We start from the raw sequence: 24,211 nt of genomic DNA, 5'->3' as shown, positions 1-24,211 counted from the left end.
TGTCAAATACCACCAAGTCCTATAAGAACCACTGCAAACTCTTCAGGGCAGGCATCCTGTGTTCTAAAATATTTGAAAGTGCATGTTAGACACTACCGTAGTTACATGTTTAAAATCATTGTAATGAGAATGAGGTAAAAGGGTATATATACGCTTATATTACGAAATCCTGATTTTCCCTGGAGAAAAAAAAAAAAAAAAAAGCCATCTTCATGACCCAACAGGATGTGCTATTAAATTGCAGGGATGATAAAGGCACCGTGTAATGATGGAATACACCCCACCTTGAAATGACTGAAATTGGAATATGTCAGAGGTTACTGATTAACCCTGGGCTGGGTAGGACCTAGCAGCTCTCGTAAGAGTTGACAGTTCCATCTGAATGCTTGGTTTATTGAAGAGCAGAAGAATTCACGCTTCCACACCCAGGCTAAGCAAAAATGGGCAGCTCGCATGTAAGTAGCTCTTTAATTTGCATGGTCAAGAATGCAACAATTTTGTGGTTTTATTTTTGTCTGTTTTCTCTTCCAATGACATGAATATAGCTGCAAATGAAGTTTTAAACTCAAAGTCTATTTTAAGTGTGGGCGGGCAATTTGTGTGTATACAGCTGGTAACATCCAGTTCATTGGATTACGTGAATTATAAAACTATTACTGTAGCACACAGGTCCTGCGTGTTCTAACATTAATGGCATAGTTAAAAAGGGGAGCACTTTAATTTTGAGAAAAAGAAATGATGCATCAGTTGTCACGGGGCAACTAATTTTAGTTAGATTAGCAAATTTGCATTGGAACAAAAATAATTCCCTAAAGATCTGTGAAAAGCTTCCTGTTCCAGAGGCCAGCACTTGCAAAATTCAGCCAAGTTCCTCACTGAATAGGAGGGATAGGATTAATCTCAAAGTGTGGTGCTTGAAGATGGGTCTGGTCAAAATTCAAGTGTCAGAATTTGCTACGTTGAATTACCATGTAAGTTTTGACTGGAGCAATTCTGGCCAACGTTTCAGTGCTTAATAGTAAATATCTAAGTGTGTGTAAAGATATTTGACCTCAAAACAGCCTGACTGTCACAAGTTTGGGTGGTAGCTGTGAATGATCAGCACTTCTGAAAATGAGGTAGCTTTCACTGATGAAGTTGGGAGTTTTTACCTTCACTTTTAGAACTCGTGGATGCATGACAATATTTATTCAGCTGTGCGTCAATCTTGATTGCCAGCTATCAGCAGTATGTATCAATAGAAGCCAGCCTGTTTGCTGATAGGGGTTAACGTTACTGTAGTTTCTCTAGAATTTGCATTGTTTTATTACGCCACTATTTCTTCAATTCAGTTTCAGCAAAGCCCTGAGAGATGCAGAGAATCTGCTGCTTTTGGACCAGCTCTTCGGGACTTTTTCTCTGCCAGAACAAGCGAGAGAGCCCAAAGCTTTTGTGCAAAGCTCCAGCTGCTAAGCCAAGGAGCTTGCTGTCTCTCTGTGAAGGGTAGATGCTCCCATCTCCTCACCATATGTACCACAGGGCTGTCAGCAGGCATCTGCTGAGGGTTCTGACCCTGGAGAGCCTTGCAGTGTAGAACAAGTGTATTTAATTTAGATTTAACGTAGCCAGTTGAGGTCTATCTGTGGTGAGAGACCACAGCACTGCCTCTCAGGCAGGCTTAGCAGTTGTACGAGCTCCATGCTGGACTAGGTGGCCTGGATGGACATGCAGTATGCTGAAGTTCTGCTGTGGGCACAACTATTTGTGAATTGTATTCACACATTTCTGAATATTTCTGAATTGTAGCTCCCTTATCTTCATTCTGTGTTTGTCCCCACAAAAATTACAGGCAGTCTTGGACAAGTGCCTGAACCTGCATCAGAGAACCACTTCTAGAACAGCCTGAAAATGCTCAGTTCTTAACAGAGGTGTTCAGCTCTAGTTTGTTCTTTCTCCTAATCTCGTATTTCGCAACCACAGGTTTACGAGTGTCTTATGCATTGTGTTTTTTAAACCTCCAGAGCAAGTCTTACAACCTCCCAGACGATGTACGGAAACCAACGGTAGGGACTACCAATTTGTCAGCAGACAAGCCAGTAAGCACTCTTTTTCTGAAGACTGAAAGGGGCACTGTGGTGTTACAGCACGTTGCAGTGGTTTATGGTGGCTTTGGGAGGCACTGCAGTGCACAAAGGTGACTTCTCTTTCGTAGATTGGCACTAGTAAAGCTGGATAACACTGGGTTGTTTCAATCTGTTGAATTCTGCATCATTCCAAAATGTTGTCTGCTTTGAAGTTTCAGAAATGAAATTTCTTGAACTGGCCCAAATTTTACTGGAAGAAACAGAAAATGAATCATCCGTGTCAACTGAGGTATTTTGTTCTGGTTAGATGGATTTAGCTTTAAAACTTAAAAAAAAAATAAAATAAAAAAAGTGTTATTAAATGAAATTTTCACTGACCACTAAGCATTGTTCAAAGGAACAATGTTTGTAGGAAAAAGAAAGGTGACATCACTTGGAAGTTAAAATGGGAATTTTTAGCTACATCAGAATTTCTCATATTGAAAATTAAGCTTTCATCAGAATGAATATGTTCCTAAGCATGTTCATTTGAACAAAAGTTACAAATTTTACTGAAAAATATGCTTTCAACAAAAAATTTCCAACCAGTCTAAGGAGTAGCTTTCTGTTTGAATCTGAGCTCTTGTTTAAGAGCTGCACCTGATGCAACATTAGAGCTCCAAACCTGCACATTTGCACCCATTTTTCGCTGTGTGACTTGGGTCTGGTCCCTCTGTCTACAACCAGCCATAGTTCTTGACTGCTCATCACTAGAGATTTAATGTCTAATTATTTTCTCCATTTGTAGCCTTGCATCTTCACGCTTACTTGCACCTCTGCTCTTCTTCAAAATCACCACAAGTAGAATCAATGCACCTGAAAATCTGGGTAGCGGCTCTGCTGTAAGCAAGGTGCTTTGGGGACACTTTGGGAATAGCAGCAATTGTTTTCATGATACGATGGCTTGAAAACTTTGATGGATTTTGTCTTTTGTGAAATTGTTTAACTGATTTTTAACCCTCTGTCTCTGAAGAATCCAAGATCCTATATGCATTATTCTGTTGTTTTATATGATGTTTGTGACTTGAATTGAGGATGGACGAGTGCTTTGTTGTTAATTTACCTTTTTTTTGAGATTCTTTGGGAGTCCCTTGAGTTTCACCCTGTCATTGTAAAGCAGCTCAAACGTTTTGCCAGGCAGGACTCTGTAACATAAGGACACAGCAGGTTGCTGTGGGCCAGTTGCTTTGAGAACTGGAAGGTAAAAAAGTAAGTATAACCTGAAGATCAGATTTGCCTGATGGATCCTCTTGAGGACAAGCTCACAAATATCACAAGGACTTTTGTGTGGCTTACAGGGATAGAAATGTCTCATTAGTACAAGTGTTACTGCAGCATGATTTGATCATCTCATCACAAAGCTCAACAGTAGCTATTTGTTACTTCCCCTGGCAGACCAGGATTCAGTGACAATAGATTCTTGTTCAGACCCTGGCCCTAAGCCCGCAGTCAGCAGAAGACAGAAATACCTTCTTGTTCAACCACACAGCACTGGGGAAGAACCATGGCTGATTCTTTTCATTTCCACGGTCCCCATCTACCCAGGACATTTGCTGTTCCTTTTAGGTCTGATGCTGCGCTGTGAGTGCAGCTGATGTAGGTGTTAACAAGCATAAAGCATTAATTAATGATTATTATTATTAATGAAAAATTAATGATTCATTTATGGAAAAGCATTCAAACAAAACCAAACTCTCTGAGGTATCAAGGGGTGATTAGTTTTGTTAAAAAGATTTCAAATAGCTGGATTCTTAACGCTTTTTTTGGTATTCACATTTTTAGTATGTCCTACCTGGGTGATTCAGCTGACCCGGGAGCATCCTGAGACTTCCTCCACCCTGTGAGGTCAAGGGAGTTAGACACAGAAACCTTCAAGTTCAGCCAATACGGGTGGTTTGTCAGACACTGAACATGCAATGCCTGAACAGTAACACCACACGTATGTACCTATAAATACATAGATGGTTTGCAATAACGCATCTTGCAGGGAAGTGTTTTAAAAAAGTGAAGCATTAGGGACCAAGGGAAGAGGCGTGCAGTCCTTGGTCTTCCCTGATGGGATGCTGTTTCCCTCCAGTTCTTCTCCTTTTAAATAATTCAGATTTAGAAAGTACAGATGAGTTGGTGTGACATTCCCAAAGACCGTGGCCATGTCTTTCAGCCCTACATAGATATACCTAAGTGATGTTAGCCTTTTTGCTGGCATACAGAAGAATTAACTTCAGTTCTATCAATTTACCAAAACTCATCACAAGTCTCAGCTGAGGTAATGAGAAGAGTGGAAAAGTTTTAATGAGACATAAGAACACTTGATCTCATGCTCTGTATGAGTATGCAAGTCAGAGATTTGGGACCTCAGCTGAAAAAGTACCCTAATAACTAACTCTCATTTCAAAAGTAATCTGCTTAAAGGATCTCCACCAGACCCAAAAGGCTTTGGACGCATTAAAACCTGACAATGCAAAATTCTGCCATGAGAGATAACCACAAAAACATTTTTTTTTCTCTTAATTATGGGCTCATCTCTCATGGCAATGAGTATGAAGATATTAAGCTGTTAAAAATTATCCAGAGGCCCTTTTGAGATGATGTATTAACAGCTGCGTAGAAACAGGAGAGATATTGCAGGAGAGAGCTTGTCTAAACTTTGCAGTTTAAATAGCCATCAGAGCAATCAGTGGCACTGATGCCACTTGTTTATAACAGGGAAAAAAAAATGCAACTAATTCTAGTAGGATCTTGTTATCTCTGTATTTTTAGTCTCAGATGTAGGAAATAAGGTGATTTGGAAGGATTCACTGAGTCACTGCAAGTCTTTTGGGTAAGGAAGTCTGGTCTACATGCCTTGCATGGCATTGCCCCGTTCACACTTCATACAGAAACTGTTTTCTAGCTAATAGCAGCGAACTAGCAGCACGAAGCTAGCCTAGGCGTGTGCTGCTGCCAACAGCTGTGAAGCCTAAACCAGCCGTGGGGATTTTGGAGAGCGGCAGCGTGCCTGGCAGATGGCATGCAGGTAGGCTGGTGCGGTTCTCCGCGCAGCCGAGGAGGCAGCTGGCAATTTTCCAGCTGCCAACGTTGTGGTTGGACGAGAAAATTGCTCAACCAAACAAAAATGCCGGGTATGTTTTGCAAAACAGCAGAGGAAGAAAGCTTGCGGTCAAAAGGACACGTGTAGTCCTTAAGGTAGGGCTTCCCCGTTGACATACGTCTAGTTGGTGTAAGCTTGTCCCTCCCTGTGCTTGATCTCCTCACATTCCCCAAGAACCCATCCCTTTGAGCAGCACTACAGCACAGAAACATCCGAAGCAAGGAGCAAGAGCAGCAGTCCTTGAACGACAGGACCGAGCCTTCCCTCTGATTACAGATGTTTATCAACCCCACCTTTTTATTACCGCAGCACAAACCCTGGTGCTTGTTGATACTGCCCTATTGCCAGCATGCCGCAGCTGCTGGCCTCTGTTTGTTTTCAAATATTGTCTACCATCTACCCTGACCTCGGAGTTAAAACCTGTACAGTTCACAAAAATTCCTACCTGAATCGTGGAGCCCAACTCTTTGAATTTTACTGAAGAAGAGCTTGCAGAAGAACATCTTATGCTGATAGAAGAATAATGAGAAGTGGGGAACCCACTGCCCAGTAATGACTAAATATCCTCACCTGGGAACAACCTTTCCCAGTTAGATGAGGCATGACCTTGACTTCTAGTCACTGATCTCTGTTGTTTTTTGTTTCTCCTCTATATTGAGCTTTTCTAGTATGTGGAGGTTTGTCTTATGGCCTGTGCACTGAAATGAAATGGGGTCTCTGCCCCTTCTGACTGATGGTCTGGAGCTCTCTGAGCAACTCACCCTTTCGTCCCCCAGGAATATCTGCCAGACTTTTCCTCCTCCCTTTGCTGATGTTCACTCCAGTCCCAACTGCGTTTTTGGCTGACAAAAGCAGGAGGATATATTTGCTAGTAGGAGTGGATGGGCTTAAAATAAGGCAACATTAATACAGAAAAGGAATATACCTCGTACGGTGGTGGAGGCTGTGGCTGTTCCTGTTAGCTCATACCTCCTGCTCTGATCCAAAAAATTGAGGCAGTCCCAAGGGGCCTAAGGTAACCTGACAGTGAGGTGAAAAAATATTTGTGACTGTAAACGCCTGTTCTAGTAAAGCAGCCCAGCGATGAACCACAAACATAGCAGCGTGTTTGCAGTCTGCTTTTCGAAGTAAATCGGGACCCAAAGCCAGCAGCCTTCTCCCACGTTTATTTCTCGTGTTTTATTCTTAACACAAGGAAGTGTTTGGAAATGAGCGATGAGAACTGGGCCGCTAGGACTATCCCTTCAGATAAGGGCTGGTTCTGCTCACAGGGGGTTATCCTGTAATGCGTGATGTAGTGGAGGGCTAGAATCACAAGTTCGAAGACAAAGTATCTTTTTTTTTTCCTCTCCAGTATGTCAGTCTAGTTAACCTTGGATTCCAGTTGAGTTACAGCCCATTAAAGGCTTCTGCAAGGATAAATAATTAATCTTAAGTATGTGCGCGTTGATAAAAAATTGATCACGTAGGTGGTGATTTGCCAAAAGCTGTCTTCCGTGGTCGTAAAATATTGGGTATGATTTAACTGATGAGATAAACACCCCAGCCCTGCCGTCGTGCTAACAAGGTGGCTAGATGCTTTGGGGCACTCCTTGGCAGACAGAGATGACACATTTTCCTCCCTACACAGAAGAGGGAAACAGAAATTCATGGAGCAGGGGGTTGGAAGGGAACCTTGAGATGTCAGCTAACTTACCCACTGCCTACAGCAAGAGCAGCTCTCCCCAAAGCAGTCCTGACAGCTCTCTGAGCGCTGAGCTGGAGGGGAACTGGAGATGTTGGCTGGAGATGAGGCTCCCCGAAGGTCTTGGAGCTGGTGGCTCAGTGACGGTGCAGGGGGAGAACTGAGAAATCCCAGCAGGTTCCAGTTCGTGATTTGTGGTGGGTTTCCAATTGTTTTGGCTACTACCACCAGCTGGCTGATGTCCAGCAATGGCAACCCCAGGTCAATTCCCCCCAGTTTTACTGCTGAGCATGACACCCCGTGTTGTGGGACGTCCCTTTGGGCATTTGGGGCCAGCTGTCCTGGCTGTGTCCCCTCCAGCTCCTGGGGCACCCCTAGCCCCTTGCTGGCAGGGCAGCACAAAGAGGTGGGGAGTCCTTGGCTCTGGGGGAGTGCTGTCCTGTAACAGCTAATGCATCAGGGTGTTGTCAGCACTGCTTTGGTCACAAATCCAAAACGCAGCACCATATAGGGTGCTAGGAAAACAATCAGCTGTATTCCAGCCAAAACTAGGACACTTGGCTAAAAATATGCATACCCACTGGAAATGTTTTAGCTGAATTTACCAGCAGGGTATTAGTGGCAAAACTATTAGGTGCTCTGAAATTAAAAAAAAAAAAAAAAAAAGAGAGAGAGAAACTGCATGAGAAGCTCCATAAGCCAAAGCCTGATGCGTGTCCTGTGTCAGGACAGGCACTGAAACCAGACCGAAGGCAGGAGATGTGAATCTGGGCGAAAGCAGGCTGCTGGGAGGCAAGCTCAGATTGTCACATGTGGAACTGGTTTCTGTCGTTCTTATTCAAACCTTGGTTTTCTCCAACACATTTTTGTGCTCGTAATTAAATGTATGTGAAGAATAACAGGACGGGTAGAATAATTGGGGCTTGATGCCGTGCCCATCTCCAGTAACCACTGCAGATGCCGTCAGACTCACAAGATATCCACACCAGGTTGGGAGATGCAGGTGACACAGGAGACCATGCACTTCCCACTGGCAGCAGGCAGCTGACCCAGGGGCAGCTTTAATGGCACCAGGCAGCTGAAGACTGCCCTAAATTTTACTGCAGGCAACACTCAGTGCTGTAAAGAGCATGGCTGGGTCAGCCTGCCCTTGCTGCGGGCTGCCACTTTACATTTTTATTTCTATTTTCCAAAGAAAAATGGGTTGCAGCAACCAAATATAAGCTTGAAATAAGACATCCACCAAATAAATCACAGAAATGGACCTGGCAAAAAGGAAGACCCGACATCCCTGGGTCAGCCTGGCCCCTATCAGAGCTCTGCCCACACCCATTAACTCTGCACCTCGACCAAAACCTCCGTTCTCGAGCATGGTCATGCATCTGCTTCAGGGGATGGGGGTGGAAAAATACCTGTGGTTGCTGAGCTGTATTATCAGCTATTTTCAGGTGGAGTACTTTGTCTCTGTTTTGCAATACAGGAAGCTACCTGGCACGCTCACCGCGGTGTTCCTGCTGCTTTTGTCTTCTGACAGGCTAGCAGCATGTATAAGGAAGCTCTTAGCTTTTGTCTTCTGACATCTTCACAGCGTATTGCTACTTCTCTCCAATTCTAACAGCTGATGCCTTCAATCCATCAGAGATCTTATTTTTCCCCTCTTTCTTGCTTTCGCTGACCTTTTTGCTAACCTGTTTATTTGTGCGCCACGAGAGCTCCTCCACATGCTGACAAATCACAGAAAAGTCTCCAAATGCTTCTCTAAACATTGCCAACCACCTTCAGCTATAAACTCATCTTCCACCTCCTTGAAGTATAAGTTACTCTAGGAAAAACTGCTCAGTGCGCTTTACAAGTTAAAAGTGTTAGTTTTAGACAAGCGATCATCATTCCAGTTTGATGGAAATACATCTGTTAGCCAAAGCTGCAAGGGAAAATGGTTGTTGTCTAAAGATACATGCGAGTGAGGCAAAATCTGTTTAAACTAAGGAATACTGTTCAAAAAAATTAAAAACTAAAAAAGTCAGTGGGCCATGTCCCTGGGCAAGATCAAGGCTGGGACCGTCAGAGAGTGGATTTTAAGCAGAGCTTTCCGGGTGACTCAGGAGTTGCCCTTGACAGTTCCCTACCCTGCATATCAGAGTTTTTATCTACACAGCTTTGATGCTGGTGTTACTCACGGCACTATATGAACGGCATCCCCCAGACTCATCAGTTAATGTTTTACAGGGATTTATTTGAAGATGGAGGCTTCAGCACAGCTGACTCAAAAGATTCCTGTGCTGCTTTAGAACAAGCGTATCCTGACCGTCATTGAGAAGCCAGCCTTCCTTCTCTTCCTTTGAGAACTAGTTTTCTTTATGTCTTTATGAATCCTCATAAATCCACGGTGTTATTTCAGTAGCAGTTGCTACCACTCTCCTACCTGGAGCACCCGTGCTACACGCAGACCCAACCTCTACAATGACAAGTGGCACGGAGGGGTTAGGGACCCACTAAAATCTGAGTTTAGCCCAAGAGCCATCGAGGTACAGGATAGCACACCACGCTCCCAAGGTGCTGGGATGGCATTAGCAGGACCGGGTGCCCCTCTGATGGGGCTGGGGCAGTGGGAGCCGTGGTGGCAGCAGCACCGGTGCGACAGGAGCGATGCCCACAGCCCAGTGCTGCTGGAGGGTGAGGCAGAGCAAAGCACAAAACAGCTTTGTAACCCTTTGGAAGCCCTTTGGGCCTCAGTGTAGGTGTTTCAGTCCTTGAGAGATGGCTGGAAAGGTAGAGCAAATTGACACAGCTGCCGTCTTCTCACTTTTCCCCAGCACATCTTCTCTCCCAGGTCTGGAGGAAGCAAATCTGGAGCAACAGCTCAGGACTCCTGACTGGCATGAAGCTGCGGGCTACCATTCAAATAGCACTTGGATAGAGCAGAGTGGTCAAAGCTAGCGACTTTCTCTGTATTTTGTGCTCCAGAATATAAGAACAGGGACATTATCTCTCCAGCTTTCAGTGCCTGTTGGGATTGCCCCAATGTGCACAACACAGATGGAAGAAATAATGAGCGCACTACCTCACATGGTGGTAATTGACAATCCCAATGAACATATGTCAAGGTATGGACTGAAGAGCTGAAAACACTTGGCATGATAAACGTAGTGTTGGGGAGAAGGGAAGGCTCTCTGCGGGGCATGCTTGGTTGAATGGGCAGCAGAGCATCCCCTTGGATGCTGCGTGCGATGCTCATTGAACCCACCACAGGGTGAGGAGCACCCAAGCAGCAGAGAGACCCACTGTGTGTGTGATATTTTTATCCCAGGGCTGTATATCCAGCATGGATTCCTGTTGGGATGTAGGATGCCGTTGTTCTGGTCCCCAATCTCATCCCTGAGGCTGGCTAGCTACCGTTGTTTGTTCTGGGGTTGCAGGGAACAAAGGTGGATTTTATTCTGGTAAACCTGCCTGTTACCAAGGGGGGAAGGAAAATGAGGGTGTAACATATCCATCAGAAAAGGAGAAAGAAACTAGAGCTGAATTTCCAAGCATATTGTACAAAACCTCTCTTGTACATGACTCCATCAAAGAAGCACAACCACCCCGTCACACTAGAAAAACAGGGAAGCAATTCAGGCCATTCATTTTGGACAGACAGGGATCCCTCCATCTGTTTTCTAACTTTGTGCTTTTCCCTTTCATTTTCTTGGAAAAGTCCTTGAGAGATTGGAAATCTATGAAATAAAATCTCTCCCTAGAAAAATACAATTTACATGCATCTATTTCCACCTTGCTCGAAAGGTTTAAAGAAGTACAGGTGTGCCCGGAGCATACAGCAGGACACAGGTTTACTAGGGATGCTTGTGACAATGAAGAGGACACGAAGGTGTTAGGAAGGTGCCATAAGACCGAGAGAACTTTTCACTTTGCTGTTGTTGTACCTCGCTAATTGCTGCTGTGAAAATAGCTTTCAGTTAGGGTAATCTGAGCGAGATGGCTGCAGCACAGCAGCTCTCAGTAGCAGTAAATTGCACCCTAGCCATTAACTGCTAGAAAAGCCAAGATGCTTAAATGGTCTTTAGTCTATTACACAGGTAAAGGAGCACAGGGACTGGGGGTTGATCCTTGAGATAAAACCCAGCAGAGCGATGCTGGCTGCGGTGTTTTTCAGGAATCACCTCTGGCCCGTGCTCTCCCCTAGGACCAGGAGGCAGCTTGGCCACGGAGGCTCTTCTGCTGTTTGGTGGCATTTTCGGAAGGGCTGAGGAGCCCTGTGCCATGCCCTGGGGTGGCATAGCCCTCAATTAGCCCTAATGGAGAGCACAGTGCCATGCCTTTGGGTGCCTACCCTTCATCATCATTAGCAGAGAGTTGGTGTAAAGCAAGCTGCCGGATCCCCCTGCTGCTATTTGAATGGAAATGCCAAAGTGCTCGTAATGCACGCTTAAACCCCCAGGGCAGACGGTGTGCAAATAGTTCAAATTGATTTAGGAACCTAGGAGCTATTTTTCAGTGTTGTTTTAGCTCCCAGACATTCAAATGATCTGATTCGTGATACTACGGGGGATGGAAATGTCACTGACCTCCTGCTCGCAGATACCTCTGCCCTTGTCTGAGAAACAGCCGGGTAGAGGATGTGCCAGCACTGCAGCCCCTCTGATTCACAGCTTATCAGATCAGTAGGAATTAGCGTGGTTTTCTGTTTACATTGATATGTCAGGCTGTAAACTGCTGCTGTGGCTGTGGACTTTGAGTTATTATCCCCGATAGATCTAGCTCAAGGTAACCATATGTACAATACTGACACACACAGAAAAAAGGGTGCCATCTTTCTGCTGTTATATATCTCCAGTTATCTCATTTGCCTGAGCGCATCGGTGCAGGAAAGGCTTACAGGACCAGTTTGTATTCAGCTGATTGGGACTGGCAGCTCTCAGCCCTCCCAAACGTCCTGCAGAGGAAGGGCACGGTTCTGCCCGCACCAGATAAGTCATTTATATTGGCCTGCTGTTAAAGTGGTGCAGGCAAATCATATTTGATCTGGCACGAAGTTGTCCAGTCTACAGTCATTACATTCAAATTATTTGAACAAGCCAGAACTGGCAGAGCAAAGTTACACGGGATCGGCATCACGTGCCACGTGGGGACAGCTGGTTTTGCTCCAGTCCTCGGGGCCTCGTGACAGATACAGCGTTTCCGAAAAGCCCAGCATGATATTTACAGTTTAGGCGACGTGACTAAAGATCAGGTGAGAAGCTGGCCTGAATTTCTGCAAAACCATTTTTCATGTATCTTTTGTCTCTCTATTTTCCCAGTCAACTGAAAAACGCCACCACCATCACGGCTTTGATGCAGACCGAGATGCCAAGAAAATACACAGTGCCTGCAAAGGAGCCGGTAAGAAAACTCTTGGTTCCTATTCAAGATTATAAACAGCATACACACACACAAAAACAATTGTTTAAACCTTTTTCGGTTAATCTTTATCCTTTCTGTCACCTACTGACTCAAAGCACATGCACACCCATGGAGTTTAATAGGATTAAGATAAATGGGAAGGGAAGACAGCTTGTTCCTCAAAGACTGGTAAGATCTGGTGCGTTAACTGCACGGCTGCAGAGGATTAGGGTAAACATTAGGATTAGGATAGGGCCATGAAGCTGTCAAGGCTGATATGACAGTCATGGGGTCAAGCCAGTCAGGCCAGATTAAGGGCAGGGGTATATGTCCTCTCCCAGGTCTTCAGGGACTGGTTAAAAACATGACCACCTCCAGATGCTCATCAGAGCCCACTGCAGCTCCATCAGCTGAAAGGAATATGGGAGGGATGTTCCTCAACCTGTGTCAGTGATTGAACCAAAAGTACTGGCAACCACCATCTCCTAAGGGAGTCTTAAAGTAAACTGGCTGAATTTAAGCACTGCTGTGAACAGGAATGCCCAGCGCTCACGGGTCCTCAGATCCACGGAGGTGCCAACGTCCAGCAGAGGCAGAACAGCTGAGCAGCATGTGAGAGCATTAAGTTATTAATCCACACCAGGCGTTTGCACAGTAAACATGTATTTAAGCCTTTCTTCCTGGTATAGCACTAACACTCGGGATTAGCTAGTGCCTGAATTTTAGGAACAGTGTCCTATCAACATACTCAAGACAGTTCCCCTGAGGACTCTCCCCCTAAAAGTTTAGCCCCACATTGTCAGATAGAGGTATTGTTCCTTCTAAAATAGGACCGTGCCTTCTGTCTTGCTTCCAAGCAAAAAGAACTGGACAAGGTGCCCTAAACTTGTCTGAATGTACCCAGTGATGGCATGCAGGGAGGAAAACGCATCAACTGCTATTGAATGCCAATATCATTTGTATTTTTGTTGCTTGTACTGGTAGCTCCTCAGAAACCCTTGCAGGCCCTAGCTCCCAAGAGCCTGCATTAAGGCATAACACAACACAAAGTCCAGTAGCTGGAAGCAGCAGATGGAAGATTTCAGGGCAATATTCACCAGCGTGACGTGAGTACATCAGCAGAGCTGTCATATGGCTTGATATGTTTCATCTGCCATTTGAAGCCTTCATACTCTCTGGACATTTTGGCAGTGCCCATCCCGTGCAGGATCAGAGGCCCCTCCAGATACACATTTTCCATTTCAATACCTGCCTTGAAGAAATAATGCCCAGGGCAAGTTGTTGGTCCCGCAGATAGAAGCGCACCAGGACACATGTTAATGCAACAACTCCTCTGTTGTGTCACTCCTGCATCCAAACAACATTGCTTTGATCCTGTCCCATTAGCCACAAACATCGACTGATGTCTCCCAGCAGCTTTGTTCAGGGCAAACATCTGTTTATATTGGCTTAGGGCAAGAAAAGCACAAGAACAAGGTCATTGCCTTTAGCAAGCCGCTTCCATCCTTGCACAGGTTTCAGCTCGAAGCTGCCCCAGGAGTTTCTCGTGGCAGGGTGTCTGCGGTCGGTTCCCCCACAGGCTCCCCAGAGACGCAGCCCCTGTGGTGCCCATCACCTGCACTTCACAGTGGCTGCATTCTCCCACTTATTTTTGCCAAACAAAACAGCATCAGCAGAGAGGTTCAGACCATGAAGGCTGATTCCCACTCCTCTTTCTGACACCATCTCTTGTAGAGACATTGTTCAGGCAGTGGGTTAATGATTTGAACACATCCTCACCTACTCCTACCACTTGTCCCCAGGCCATTGCCACATCTGTAAAGCACCACAGGAAGGGGTAGAAACAGGGGCAGGGACTGCTCAAACAGCCACTGCCAGCAAAAATTCGGATATCAGCCTATGTGCAGACAGTGCCCTGGTTTTAGGGCATTGACTGATCTGAAACAGAAGACTCAGCTTCCCTATAACATATAAGCAGCTGCACAAGGCAATGAACTTGTATTTTATGTTTTGAACATTATAGCCAACTGCAGATGCATGTTTTGTCAAAAGAATCTCACGTACTTTTACAAATCCTAGAGTTGGCACCAGTAGATGTATGCACATCGATTTGTTTCTCTTTAGAGCCAAGAGCACTCAGTCCTGTTTTCTTTCCTCTGCGTTGGATTCCCGATTAAATGCAGCCTATGCCCAACCTTCTTTTTCAGGAACTGATGAAAAAAAAATTATCGAAGTCTTGTCAAGCCGAACAGCGGAGCAGAGACAACAAATAAAACAGAAGTACAATGCTTTGTATGGCAAGGTATTTCAAAATTAACAGTCTCTTTGTTTCAGACAGCCTGCCTGTGGGAAATGTAGCCTACAGTGCTCTGCTTTTCAAATATCAAGGGTCCAGCAGATTTAAGGAGGTCACTTGTTAGTTTCTGATCCAGCATTTTCTATCATCTCCCAAAATACTGATTATCTTAATAACATTAGGCCTCAGAGTCTTTTTGAAATCAGCCTTAAACAGATCTGAGCAATTTAGGCAAAGCTGGGACAGCTAGAAAATAAGTCATTACCAAAATTTAAAATATTTCAGCTTGTGTTCATCTTCGGTGCATCTCAAAAAAGGAAGCCTGAAGCCAAAGCTTTCAGGCAAATGCAGCTAACTTCAGTTCCAAATCCCGCTCAGACCAGGTGCATATTCAGAGGAACCACTTGGTCTTACATCATTATATTTTTGTTGTGTTGAGTGGATTTAGTATTGATTTATGCTCATGCTGAGATCGACTGCACAGTGCAGAACAGAGAAATCTCATGGAGCGCTTGGTTTCTGGAGGAGGACGCATGGACTGCCTTGGTCATTTCGTATGTAAGAAAAATAAAACCTTCCAGTGTATTATTTAGGTGAACAGCTGAATAGCTGAATCTTGCAGAGCTTATTATTAAATTGGTATTTTCTTAAGTTCTGCTTGTACTTTAGTCATTAATCAATGATAATAAGACAGGCAGTGCAGAAACAGAAAGCCTTTCATATGTAAACCCAACAGCAAGCATGGGTTTGGGTGCATACACCCAGCTGAGTTAGCTCTATAATGAGGATTAATAAAAATAGGCAGTAGAAATGGGCAAATTCCAGGGGACATCCCAGTGAAATGAGCACATAATAAACCTTCCCACCTGCCTGGGCAGCCTGGATATCTGGGAGAGCAGCAGCAGAGCCCTAAGTACCACTGCCCTCACCTGCTCCTGGGACCGGCTGCAGCACTGGTGCCAGCCTCTGGAGATCGTGTCTTCATCTGTGATTGTGTAAGAGCATGCCTAGGAACAAAAGATTTCAAGCTGGCCTTCTTTATTGTTGTTCCGAAGTTGTCAAATGCTTCCTGTACTGCAGGAAACGTCAGCCACAGATAGGGCTTAAAATAAATCATTGATAGACATTCTCAGCGTGAGTGCTTGGCCAACACGTACACAGTAGCCAAGTCTTCTCCAGGGTCACCTTAATTTTTGAATTAAGTAGATACTATCAGAAAGAGGGTGTTTGTTTTTGTTTTTGTTTTTTGTTCTTTCTTTTTATGGGGTTTCTTGTTTCTTTGTTTGTTTTTTGGTGGAAAAAAAAAAAATCTGATGGCTTGAAAGCAAAGCACTTCATAGATTTTTTTTTTTGCTTTTCCCAGTAAGTCAATTCTAACCAGAAGTGGAAGAGAACTTGAAAAAGCTTGATCCATTCTGGTGCACCTCATTCAAAGAAGGTTTCTGCATCGTGTTTCAGAGAAATCTCTCCTGTTAAGCTTTTAAAAACACTAGTTGACATGTATTTAAGCAAGTAAGAGTTCAAACTGAAATGAGTGGCTAATATTTAAAGATGGGAGAAAAAAATATTTCAATATGAAACTATTAAAACATCTAGAGTATTTAATATGAAAAAAGCCTGTGTATTTCATGGATTTTTCATGTTTTTGTCACTTTCTGGTACAGAAAAAAGCTTTGAAATCATGAAATTCCCTGAACCAACCAAATAAATCTTCTAATCCCTCCTCAGCTTTTGCACTAACCCTTCCACCCACCCTCGCAGGACATGGCAGAGGTGCTGAAGGGAGACCTGAGTGGCAATTTCGAGAAGGCCGTGCTGGCTCTGCTGGACCTTCCCTGCGAGTATGAGGCCCGGGAGCTTCGGAAGGCAATGAAGGGTGCTGGGACAGACGAGTCGCTGCTGATTGAGATTCTCTGCACACGAAGCAACAAGGTTGGGACACCCGGGTGGATTTTACATGTGGTGTGCCTTAGGTAGCAGGGCAAAGAGTGGGCCTGTGTCTGCTGCAGCCTGAAGGTTGTCACACCAGGGCCAAAACTCTGACAAAAGTAAGAGCTGTGCAATTCAGATTCCTTCCTCAGCCCTACACATCCCACACACATCTCCTGTGGAGGCGCAGGGCAGCACTGGGGATGCAGAAGTCCCCAGGAGCCTATCTTTAGGCATCTGTCAGAGCCTTCTGCATGGCTCTGGCTGAGGTTCCCACCACTTACAAGAGCACAGTCCTCTTCAAAAATCCCTTTAGCTCATCCCTGAATGCAAACAAAACCAACCAGGCAGTGGTCCAAATGCTGTTATTGGTAGCATGGCCATCCAACCTGGCGGAAAGGGCGAGTTGTGCTCTTTGTGCCCTCTCCCAGCTCCACACCTGCAGCGTCTGAAGCACCAAGGGCATGGTACTGACCTGCTGCTTTGTCTGTTTGTTTGCCTATTGATTTATGTTTCTTATTTCCCTAGGAAATCATAAACATAAAGGAGGCGTACAAGCGGCGTGAGTAGTGTTCCCTTTCAAACACCTTCATTTAGAGCCTTCATTATTGAGTGAACCCTCTCAGATTTGATTTCTTTTCCTCCGCAGTCTTTGATCAGGATCTAGAGTCTGATGTGAAAAGTGACACAAGTGGCTCCCTGAGGAAGGTGTTGGTCACTGTGCTGGAGGTAAGGCTGGGAACTTGCTACTATGCACCTGCTGGGGAGAGAGATTTCATTTTTTCTATCATAATAAGGATCATCTGCTATTTAGAATAAGGCGACTGTAATAAGTAATATAATAATGAATATAACAGTTATTATAATAAGCAAAAGGCATTCTCAAAAGCATTCTTCAGGATAAGAGCCTTTACGTTTGCAACTTTTTAATATAACAGCAAGGTTTATATAAAATCAGAAGTGAGTTTTTAAATTCTGGTTTCTTTGAAGACAGCAGAAATGAAAAGATTCATTAAATACACCAGTCTGGAAAGCACTGGTATATTTTCAGGAGAGACAAATGCATGTTATCCATAGATTTTTTTTTGACTCAAGGCTGAACAGCAAAGCCTAATGCTTGAGATTCCTGTCCTGCTCCTGAGGCATCAGATGTGCAATGGCCTTAGGGCCTCAGTACAGAGCAAATAAAACTGTGAGATAAACCCTGCCTCGATGAACATTCAGGCTTCACCTCTGAAGTCTGGGGTAAACTTGGACGGTTGGATCCTGCGCCACCACAGTGGCCCATTACTAGGCTGCTGTCAGCAGATGGCAGCAAAACTATAACCAGAATAAACGTGAGGGCTTCGAAATTGCCACTTTCCTTCCCATTATGACTGTAATCAGCACTTGGTCTTTTTTCCTACTGTAATATGCTCTTCCGTAGGCAACTCGGGACGAGAGCCAACAGGTCAACACAGAGCTCGCTGAGCAAGATGCCACAGATCTGTATAAAGTAAGTGAAACTGCAGAAAAAGCCTCCTTGTACTGTGCTGCTCAGCAATGTGCTGCCTGGGAGGCAACAAAATGCACCGAGGATGGAGGCAAGGGCAGGGTACAGAGCTGAAGCGGGCGGTGCACGTGCTGGAGTGTGGTGAATCAAGGGCTCCAGCTGACTTTTTGTCTCTGCTGTGAATAAACAAGTGCTTCAAAAACTGATACGCAATCTTTAAGGCAGGAGAAGGCCGCTGGGGAACAGAGGAGCTGGCTTTCAATGTGGTCTTAGCAAAGAGAAGCTACAGTCAGCTGAGAGCAACCTTTCAAGCCTATGAAAAGGTGAGTTATTCCCTTCTGTGATGTGGGCTGCACAGGGCCCCATGTGTAGTTTGCAGACCCTATGACAACATGTAGGGCAGGTGATGCTTTATTTGCCCTTTTTAAATGAATCTCCGAAACTATTTCTATATGACTGGGTCCTGAAAGAAATCAGGGATAAAAGCTGTGTCTTCTGCCATTGAAGAACCCACTCCCCTTTATAACCCACACAACATCCAGCCAAATAAAGACTGTGATGTCCTTTCCTTTCCACAGCTGCATGGCTATGGGTGTCCCCACTCCTGCAGCAGGACCGGCAAAGAGAGATGTTCCTAAACTCCTGCCCTGAAGCAGAACTTTGCCTTTCTGATCTTTTCTTCTCCTCCAAAGCAGAGCCTGGCAGGGTCTCTCATCGTGGCCACCCTGCTTCACACACTCCTATTGACTGTTTAACCTTCCCCTTCCAAACCCACGTACCCGACCAGCCCATTGATTGCCACCACACCACATCGTGGTGCCTCTGCTGAAGACCACAGGACACAGTTGACACAGTGGTGGTGGCCTTGTGTTGGCTGTCCCATTTATTTGTAGCGGTCTGACCTTTTGGGGGCAGTGGGGAAGGCACACGGATTGGTGAGTGCGTGCCAGGTCAGTCCCTGGCTTACTCCTGAGACCCTGGTGTCTCTGGGGGTGCCTCTTCCAACCCCTTGCACTCCTCCTCAGCCCTTCTGCCAGAGCAGAGGCACACCTCCAGCCTCTTCCTCCCTGCCCTCCCTGAGCAGACAGCTGCTGCAAGGACTTTGCTGTGCTCTCCTCTATCTCCGAGCAAAAGGCAAACTAGGCTAGCAGGATCCCATCCGGCTGCTACGTCTGGTGTCACCCACCAGGGACATTTTACTCATGACTGGACCTGGAGCCGACCTCCACCGATGCCTTTCGCCTGGAAATGACCCATGAAAGTCCAAGCAAGGGGAGATCCTTCTCCTGGCAGAAAGGTGGAAGCTCAGCAGTGACATCTATTCTCAGGAGAGGGCCACACCTCCAGCCTCTGTCTCTTAGTCCTGAGCTTCGTAGGATGACTGAGTTCATCAGGAAACCATAACCCTGCGCACGGGAGATGTAAAAACCTTCAATCGCAGCCATATTTCAGTGTCAGCACAATAAGGAACCCTTAGCTGGAAAAATGTTTGCAGCTTAATCCAGCTTTTGGTTTGCTGCTGGCAGGAGAACAACAGTCACTGACTGGTAGTTCTTCGTAGTCCTGCAAACCCCGGGGGGTTCCAAGCTACCTTGGCTTTTGGATTCATAAAGCCGAGCAGATCAGGTTGCCCAAACCAAACCACCACATCCTGCCTGGCTGCATCTGAAGGAGAAGGGGGCCAAGATTAGAGCCACACGAACTTGAGTCCTTCTCCACATTTGGTTAAGATAAGTAGGGCTGGCTCTACACCAGGCTGACACTTGCAGAACCTCTCAAGGCACCCGTTGCTGCTTTGTACCTGTGGTCTCCTCGGCATGAACAAAATCCACCCGAGTTTTAAGCCATGCAGGGCCATCCTGATAGCAAAACAGAGCAAAGTAAAAGGTTTTGAGGTTTGTAACATTCACAAAGGTCAGGATGAACTCTGTTTTAAAGTAGTAGTCTGTTTTTCCCCTTTCCTACAGAATAATACAATAACTAGGGAACAACTGCAGTGCCTGTAAGCTTTCCCTGAGCAGCCAAAGACAATAATGAAGTCTAATGAAGTAACAAAACTTCATAGAGCTGGTAAAGTTCCAAAATTTATCTTCTGTGTGTGGAAGCCAGCCAGAGCTTGATAAAGGGGTTAGAGGGAGCTCAGAGAGTTTCTCTTTTGCTTGGGGTTGCTCAAGAAGAAGCCGCAACTTGTTTGTCCTAGAAGCCCTGGGGTATGCATACAACTTGCTTGATTTAGGTTATCTAACTGCTGTGCCTTACCGAGCCTTGTAGTCCCTTTTTTCTTGGTGCCAGCGGATCTGTGAGCACTTACACCAGAAAGGATTTTCCCTTACCCTTGGAAAGTCTCAAAAGGATCTGAACTGGCCTTTTGCCATTGTGTCCTAAAGCTGATGCTGGTTTTATGGCAGTGGGATGGCTTGTACAGACAGCAGCTCTGATGGCTACTCTTTATTGTCCCTCTAGGTGTGTGGGAAAGACATAGAAGAATCCATTAAAAGTGAAACATCTGGAGATCTGGAGAAGGCTTACCTCACTCTTGGTAATAAAATGTTGAGAGCTTTCATTTTTAGTTCTTGCCCTCATTCCTGGGGTTTCGTACATAGGTGACAGCTATTGAGATAGCCTTCAACTGAAGCTGACTCATCTTCTAGGAAAAGAAGAACCAGGTTTCAGTAATGATTTGGAGCCCTTAGTTTTAGAAATAAAACATATCAGACACATCTCCTCTTCACGAGGCTACGTTATTTGCCCTTTAAAACAGGGTGAGCAGCTTCAAGCTTCCCCTGAGGCTGTATCTGCTGATAACTTCCAGCTGATGCCTGGGCACCATCAGTGGGGTGCTACCAGGCTACCACCAAAACATACAGGGTCCCTGACAGCCGTTTGGCACTGGAGGTGACTGTCACCTGTATTTACACCTCTACCCTGCCTCTGGTAAGCTTACTGGTATTGATTTTATCCGTGTGGATCTGGGCTCTCCCAAATCTTCCCCCTCTGAGCTGCGGAGTGAGCAAGTATCCCGAGAAGAGATGGGCAAGGAGATCTCCAGATAGGCAAATGCTAGTTCTCATCCACTTCATTTTCACTGTGGAATGGCAGCACATTCAGCGCTGATCATTACACCGTGTAACATGCTTTCCCTGTGGAGAAATGTATTCCCCCATTCAAGCCCCAAGCCTCCTTACATACTGTCAGGGGCCAGTTACAGAACAAGAGCCCAACTAGCTCTGTGTGATCATAAATCCTAAAGAGTTTTCTTTCTTTCTTATTTATTTCCTTCTCATTGAAGATGTATTTCAAAGTGTAAATGTGCAGGTGTAATGAGGTTTCTTACTGTTTTCTAGTCAGCTGTGCCAAAGACTGCCCGGGTTACTTTGCTACACTTCTGCACAAGTCAATGAAGGGAACTGGGACTGATGAAGAGACCTTAATTCGTGTCCTTGTGACCAGGGCTGAGGTAGGACACCCTGAGACCTGCAATACTGTAATACCATCAGCTCTGGGAGAAATACAGACTTAGAGGGTACACTGAGCCCTGGTAGATCGTGTGCTCAGCCAGCCCCTTCCAGACCAATGACACCAGAGGTCACACTCTGCTTTTGTACCTAGGCAACTCTAATTTTGGTATTGCATCTAATTCTGTTTTGGGAAACAAAAACAAAACACAACAAAACAAAACAAAAACACAACAAAACAAAAACAAACAAACAAAGAAAACAGAAAGCATACAGGAAATTTCAAGTGGAGTCAACTGTACCTAAATAAAATTGGTCCATGGGGAGGTCTGGCCCCAGTAAGATGTGTAACAGTAAATGCCTAGTTATGTAATGATAAAGCAGCAGTTCCCAAATTGACAGTTTCTAATAAACATATGTCACCAATTCTCTCCGATTCCAGCTGGGAAAAAACAGATGGGAAGGAGGGAAGAAAAATTAAGAGCCAAAGGAGATAATTGTAATCTTAAAAAGCACAAAACTGCACAAGGCATTTGAGATCATAAACACAGCCTTTAACTCTTCCTTCCATGTAAGCTGTTGAGATTGTATAACCTCAGAACTGTTCCAGTCTTGACACAGAGAAGTTGTTCACATGGACGAGGAGAGCCTACGTTTCAGTGATCAATAGTGTGAGAAATTAGTCGCCAGTGTAGTCTCTTGTTAAGATGTCGTTTAACTATGAGAATGTTTCAAAACCAGTGATAAAGATCAGGGCTGTGCCATGGGTACCTTTTCCCAGGAAAGCTCAAGACAAGGCTTTTCATTCTCCCCACGCAGTAACCAGAAAATTACCGTGGTGGGTGGGTGGAACAAAACTGTCTTTTAAACATACTCCTGGAAGTGATACTCCTTCTTGCCACTGCAGAGTGGCCTCAGGAGTATGCAGTGATCTGGCACCAATGCTGTGCCCACACAGCACTGCTGAGCACCAGGCAAAGATGCCCCCAGGCACCCCAGCATGGCTCTCCACTCAGGCCTGTACCCCTCACCACACACCATCTGACATGGGCTTACCTCAAGTCCCACTATTAAGCTGGGTATAAGGTTTTTGGACCTACTGCTTTCTCCTCTTTTCCTCCCACTGGCATCAGTGGACCTTGGGTCAGACCCTGGGGTTCCTCGTAGAAACAGGGCACATTGCACAAAGCACGTCCCACTCATCTAAAGAAATTCTTGGTGTCTCCTCAGACCGACCTGCCAGAAATAAAGGGGAAGTTCCAGCAATTGTACAAGAAGTCATTAACTGAAGCTGTCCGTTCTGATACCTCTGGGGATTTCAGAAAGTTGCTGCTGGCTATTTTGCACTAAAAAGCCATCAAGAATGAAGAAGCATGCTGAGCAGCCACCTCTTGATTAGTTTCCAAAATAGCATCCAAAATACGTGGCATTAGCACAAAGAAAAAAAATCCAATTTATTTTCTTTCCAGCTGGGAAACATGTTGCCAAGTAAAGCTGGACGTGAGGTTTATGTTATGGCTATCTCGCCAAATGTCCTTAAGCAATAAAGACACGTTAAAAAACTAAATCTAAATTGGCCTCTTTGTGTCTGCATATGTGGAGGAATCTTTATTTTCTGTCATGATTTCTTCTGGGTAGACTTATTGCCTTTATTTAGTTCCAAAGATTGTCCCTGATCTTTCCCTGACTTTTTCCCCCAATTTGAAGGGTGTTGTGTCATGCCATGACAGTCCTGCCAAGAGAAAATGGATAGAAATTTCTTTTCAACCCATTATTACAGCTCTTCAAACAACCTGTGGGCTGTGAATTAATGATTTAAGTCAAGCCTGAGAAAAATCACGCTATCAAAAGGGAAGGTCGGAGTGATTTCCCTGTCTGTGAGCTCCTGCCTCAGCATCGTCACCTCCTACGTTATCCCATGAAGGAGATAAGGAACTGCAGTCCATGTTAGTACCACCTCCTGAGATATGGCACAGGAGAATGGCTGGGGAAGAGACAGGACTTCATGAGGTGGATGTGTCCATCAGGAAAATGCTGTTCCTACAGAGCTAGACATGGATCTCAGGACAGTTGCACAGTCTCTGTCCTTGGAGGTTTCCAAGACCAAACTGGGTAAAACCCTGAACAACATGGTCTGATCTCATGGCTGACCCTGCTTTGAGCAGAGGGTCAGATGAGAAACCACCTGAGGTCCCTTTCACCCTGAATTACCCTAAAATCCTATAATCATATGACAGAAGATATAGATACATGGTAACATGAGAGGGCCTGACAAATAAGAACAGAGAGAAGAGAATCTGGGTCAAGGAGATGGACTTGTGAGCTCTTCGTGTTTGGCCCCCTCCCTCTTCTGCATGCACTACACCGTGAGGGGAAAGATCTTTCAGACCTAAATTCTCACAGGTACTTTGACATCTCATTTCCACTGAAAATAGTGTTTTTGAAGAATGGGACCTGTTTCTCCCTGCTTGTATCAATGTCACAGTGGTAGCATCTGGACATCTACAGTTGGTAAAGATAAGACAGAATAAATGGACAATGGGAAAAACAGAGAGCTTGTAGGATTTGTGTATCACACAGGTATAATAGGATGTCCCAGCATTTTAGAGGCCTGATCCTCCTTTGACAACATTTCAGTAACCTAAAAATATCAGAGGCAGATACCAACCCTGAAGTGAACCATATGATACTGGATTTGACTTTTATCAAAGTCTTTAATTTTCAGACCCAGAAAGAGTGAAGCAGGGCAGGATCTGCGTGTCTCCTTCTCGCTGTTGCTATGG

At 45.1% G+C, this 24,211-nt stretch overlaps 1 protein-coding gene across 1 annotated transcript; it reads left to right on the top strand.

Moving 5' to 3' along the window:
* Window positions 1–440: 440 nt before the first annotated feature.
* ANXA13 (annexin A13) lies at window positions 441–22,804 on the top strand (the record flags this gene model as incomplete). Its single annotated transcript, XM_084306795.1, has 12 exons — window positions 441–455; window positions 2,001–2,075; window positions 12,175–12,256; window positions 14,464–14,558; window positions 16,314–16,484; window positions 17,010–17,043; window positions 17,131–17,210; window positions 17,908–17,976; window positions 18,195–18,296; window positions 20,437–20,512; window positions 21,318–21,430; window positions 22,659–22,804. The coding sequence occupies 12 exons, from the start codon at window positions 441–443 to the stop codon at window positions 22,776–22,778; spliced, it is 1,032 nt and encodes a 343-aa protein (XP_084162921.1). The 3' UTR covers window positions 22,779–22,804.
* Window positions 22,805–24,211: the final 1,407 nt, after the last annotated feature.

The sequence above is a fragment of the Netta rufina genome (assembly GCF_964035555.1).
Source record: "Netta rufina genome assembly, chromosome: 2".
Lineage (NCBI taxonomy): Eukaryota > Metazoa > Chordata > Aves > Anseriformes > Anatidae > Netta > Netta rufina.
Note: the sequence above shows the minus strand (reverse complement) of the source record. Positions and strands in the feature narration are given on the sequence as shown.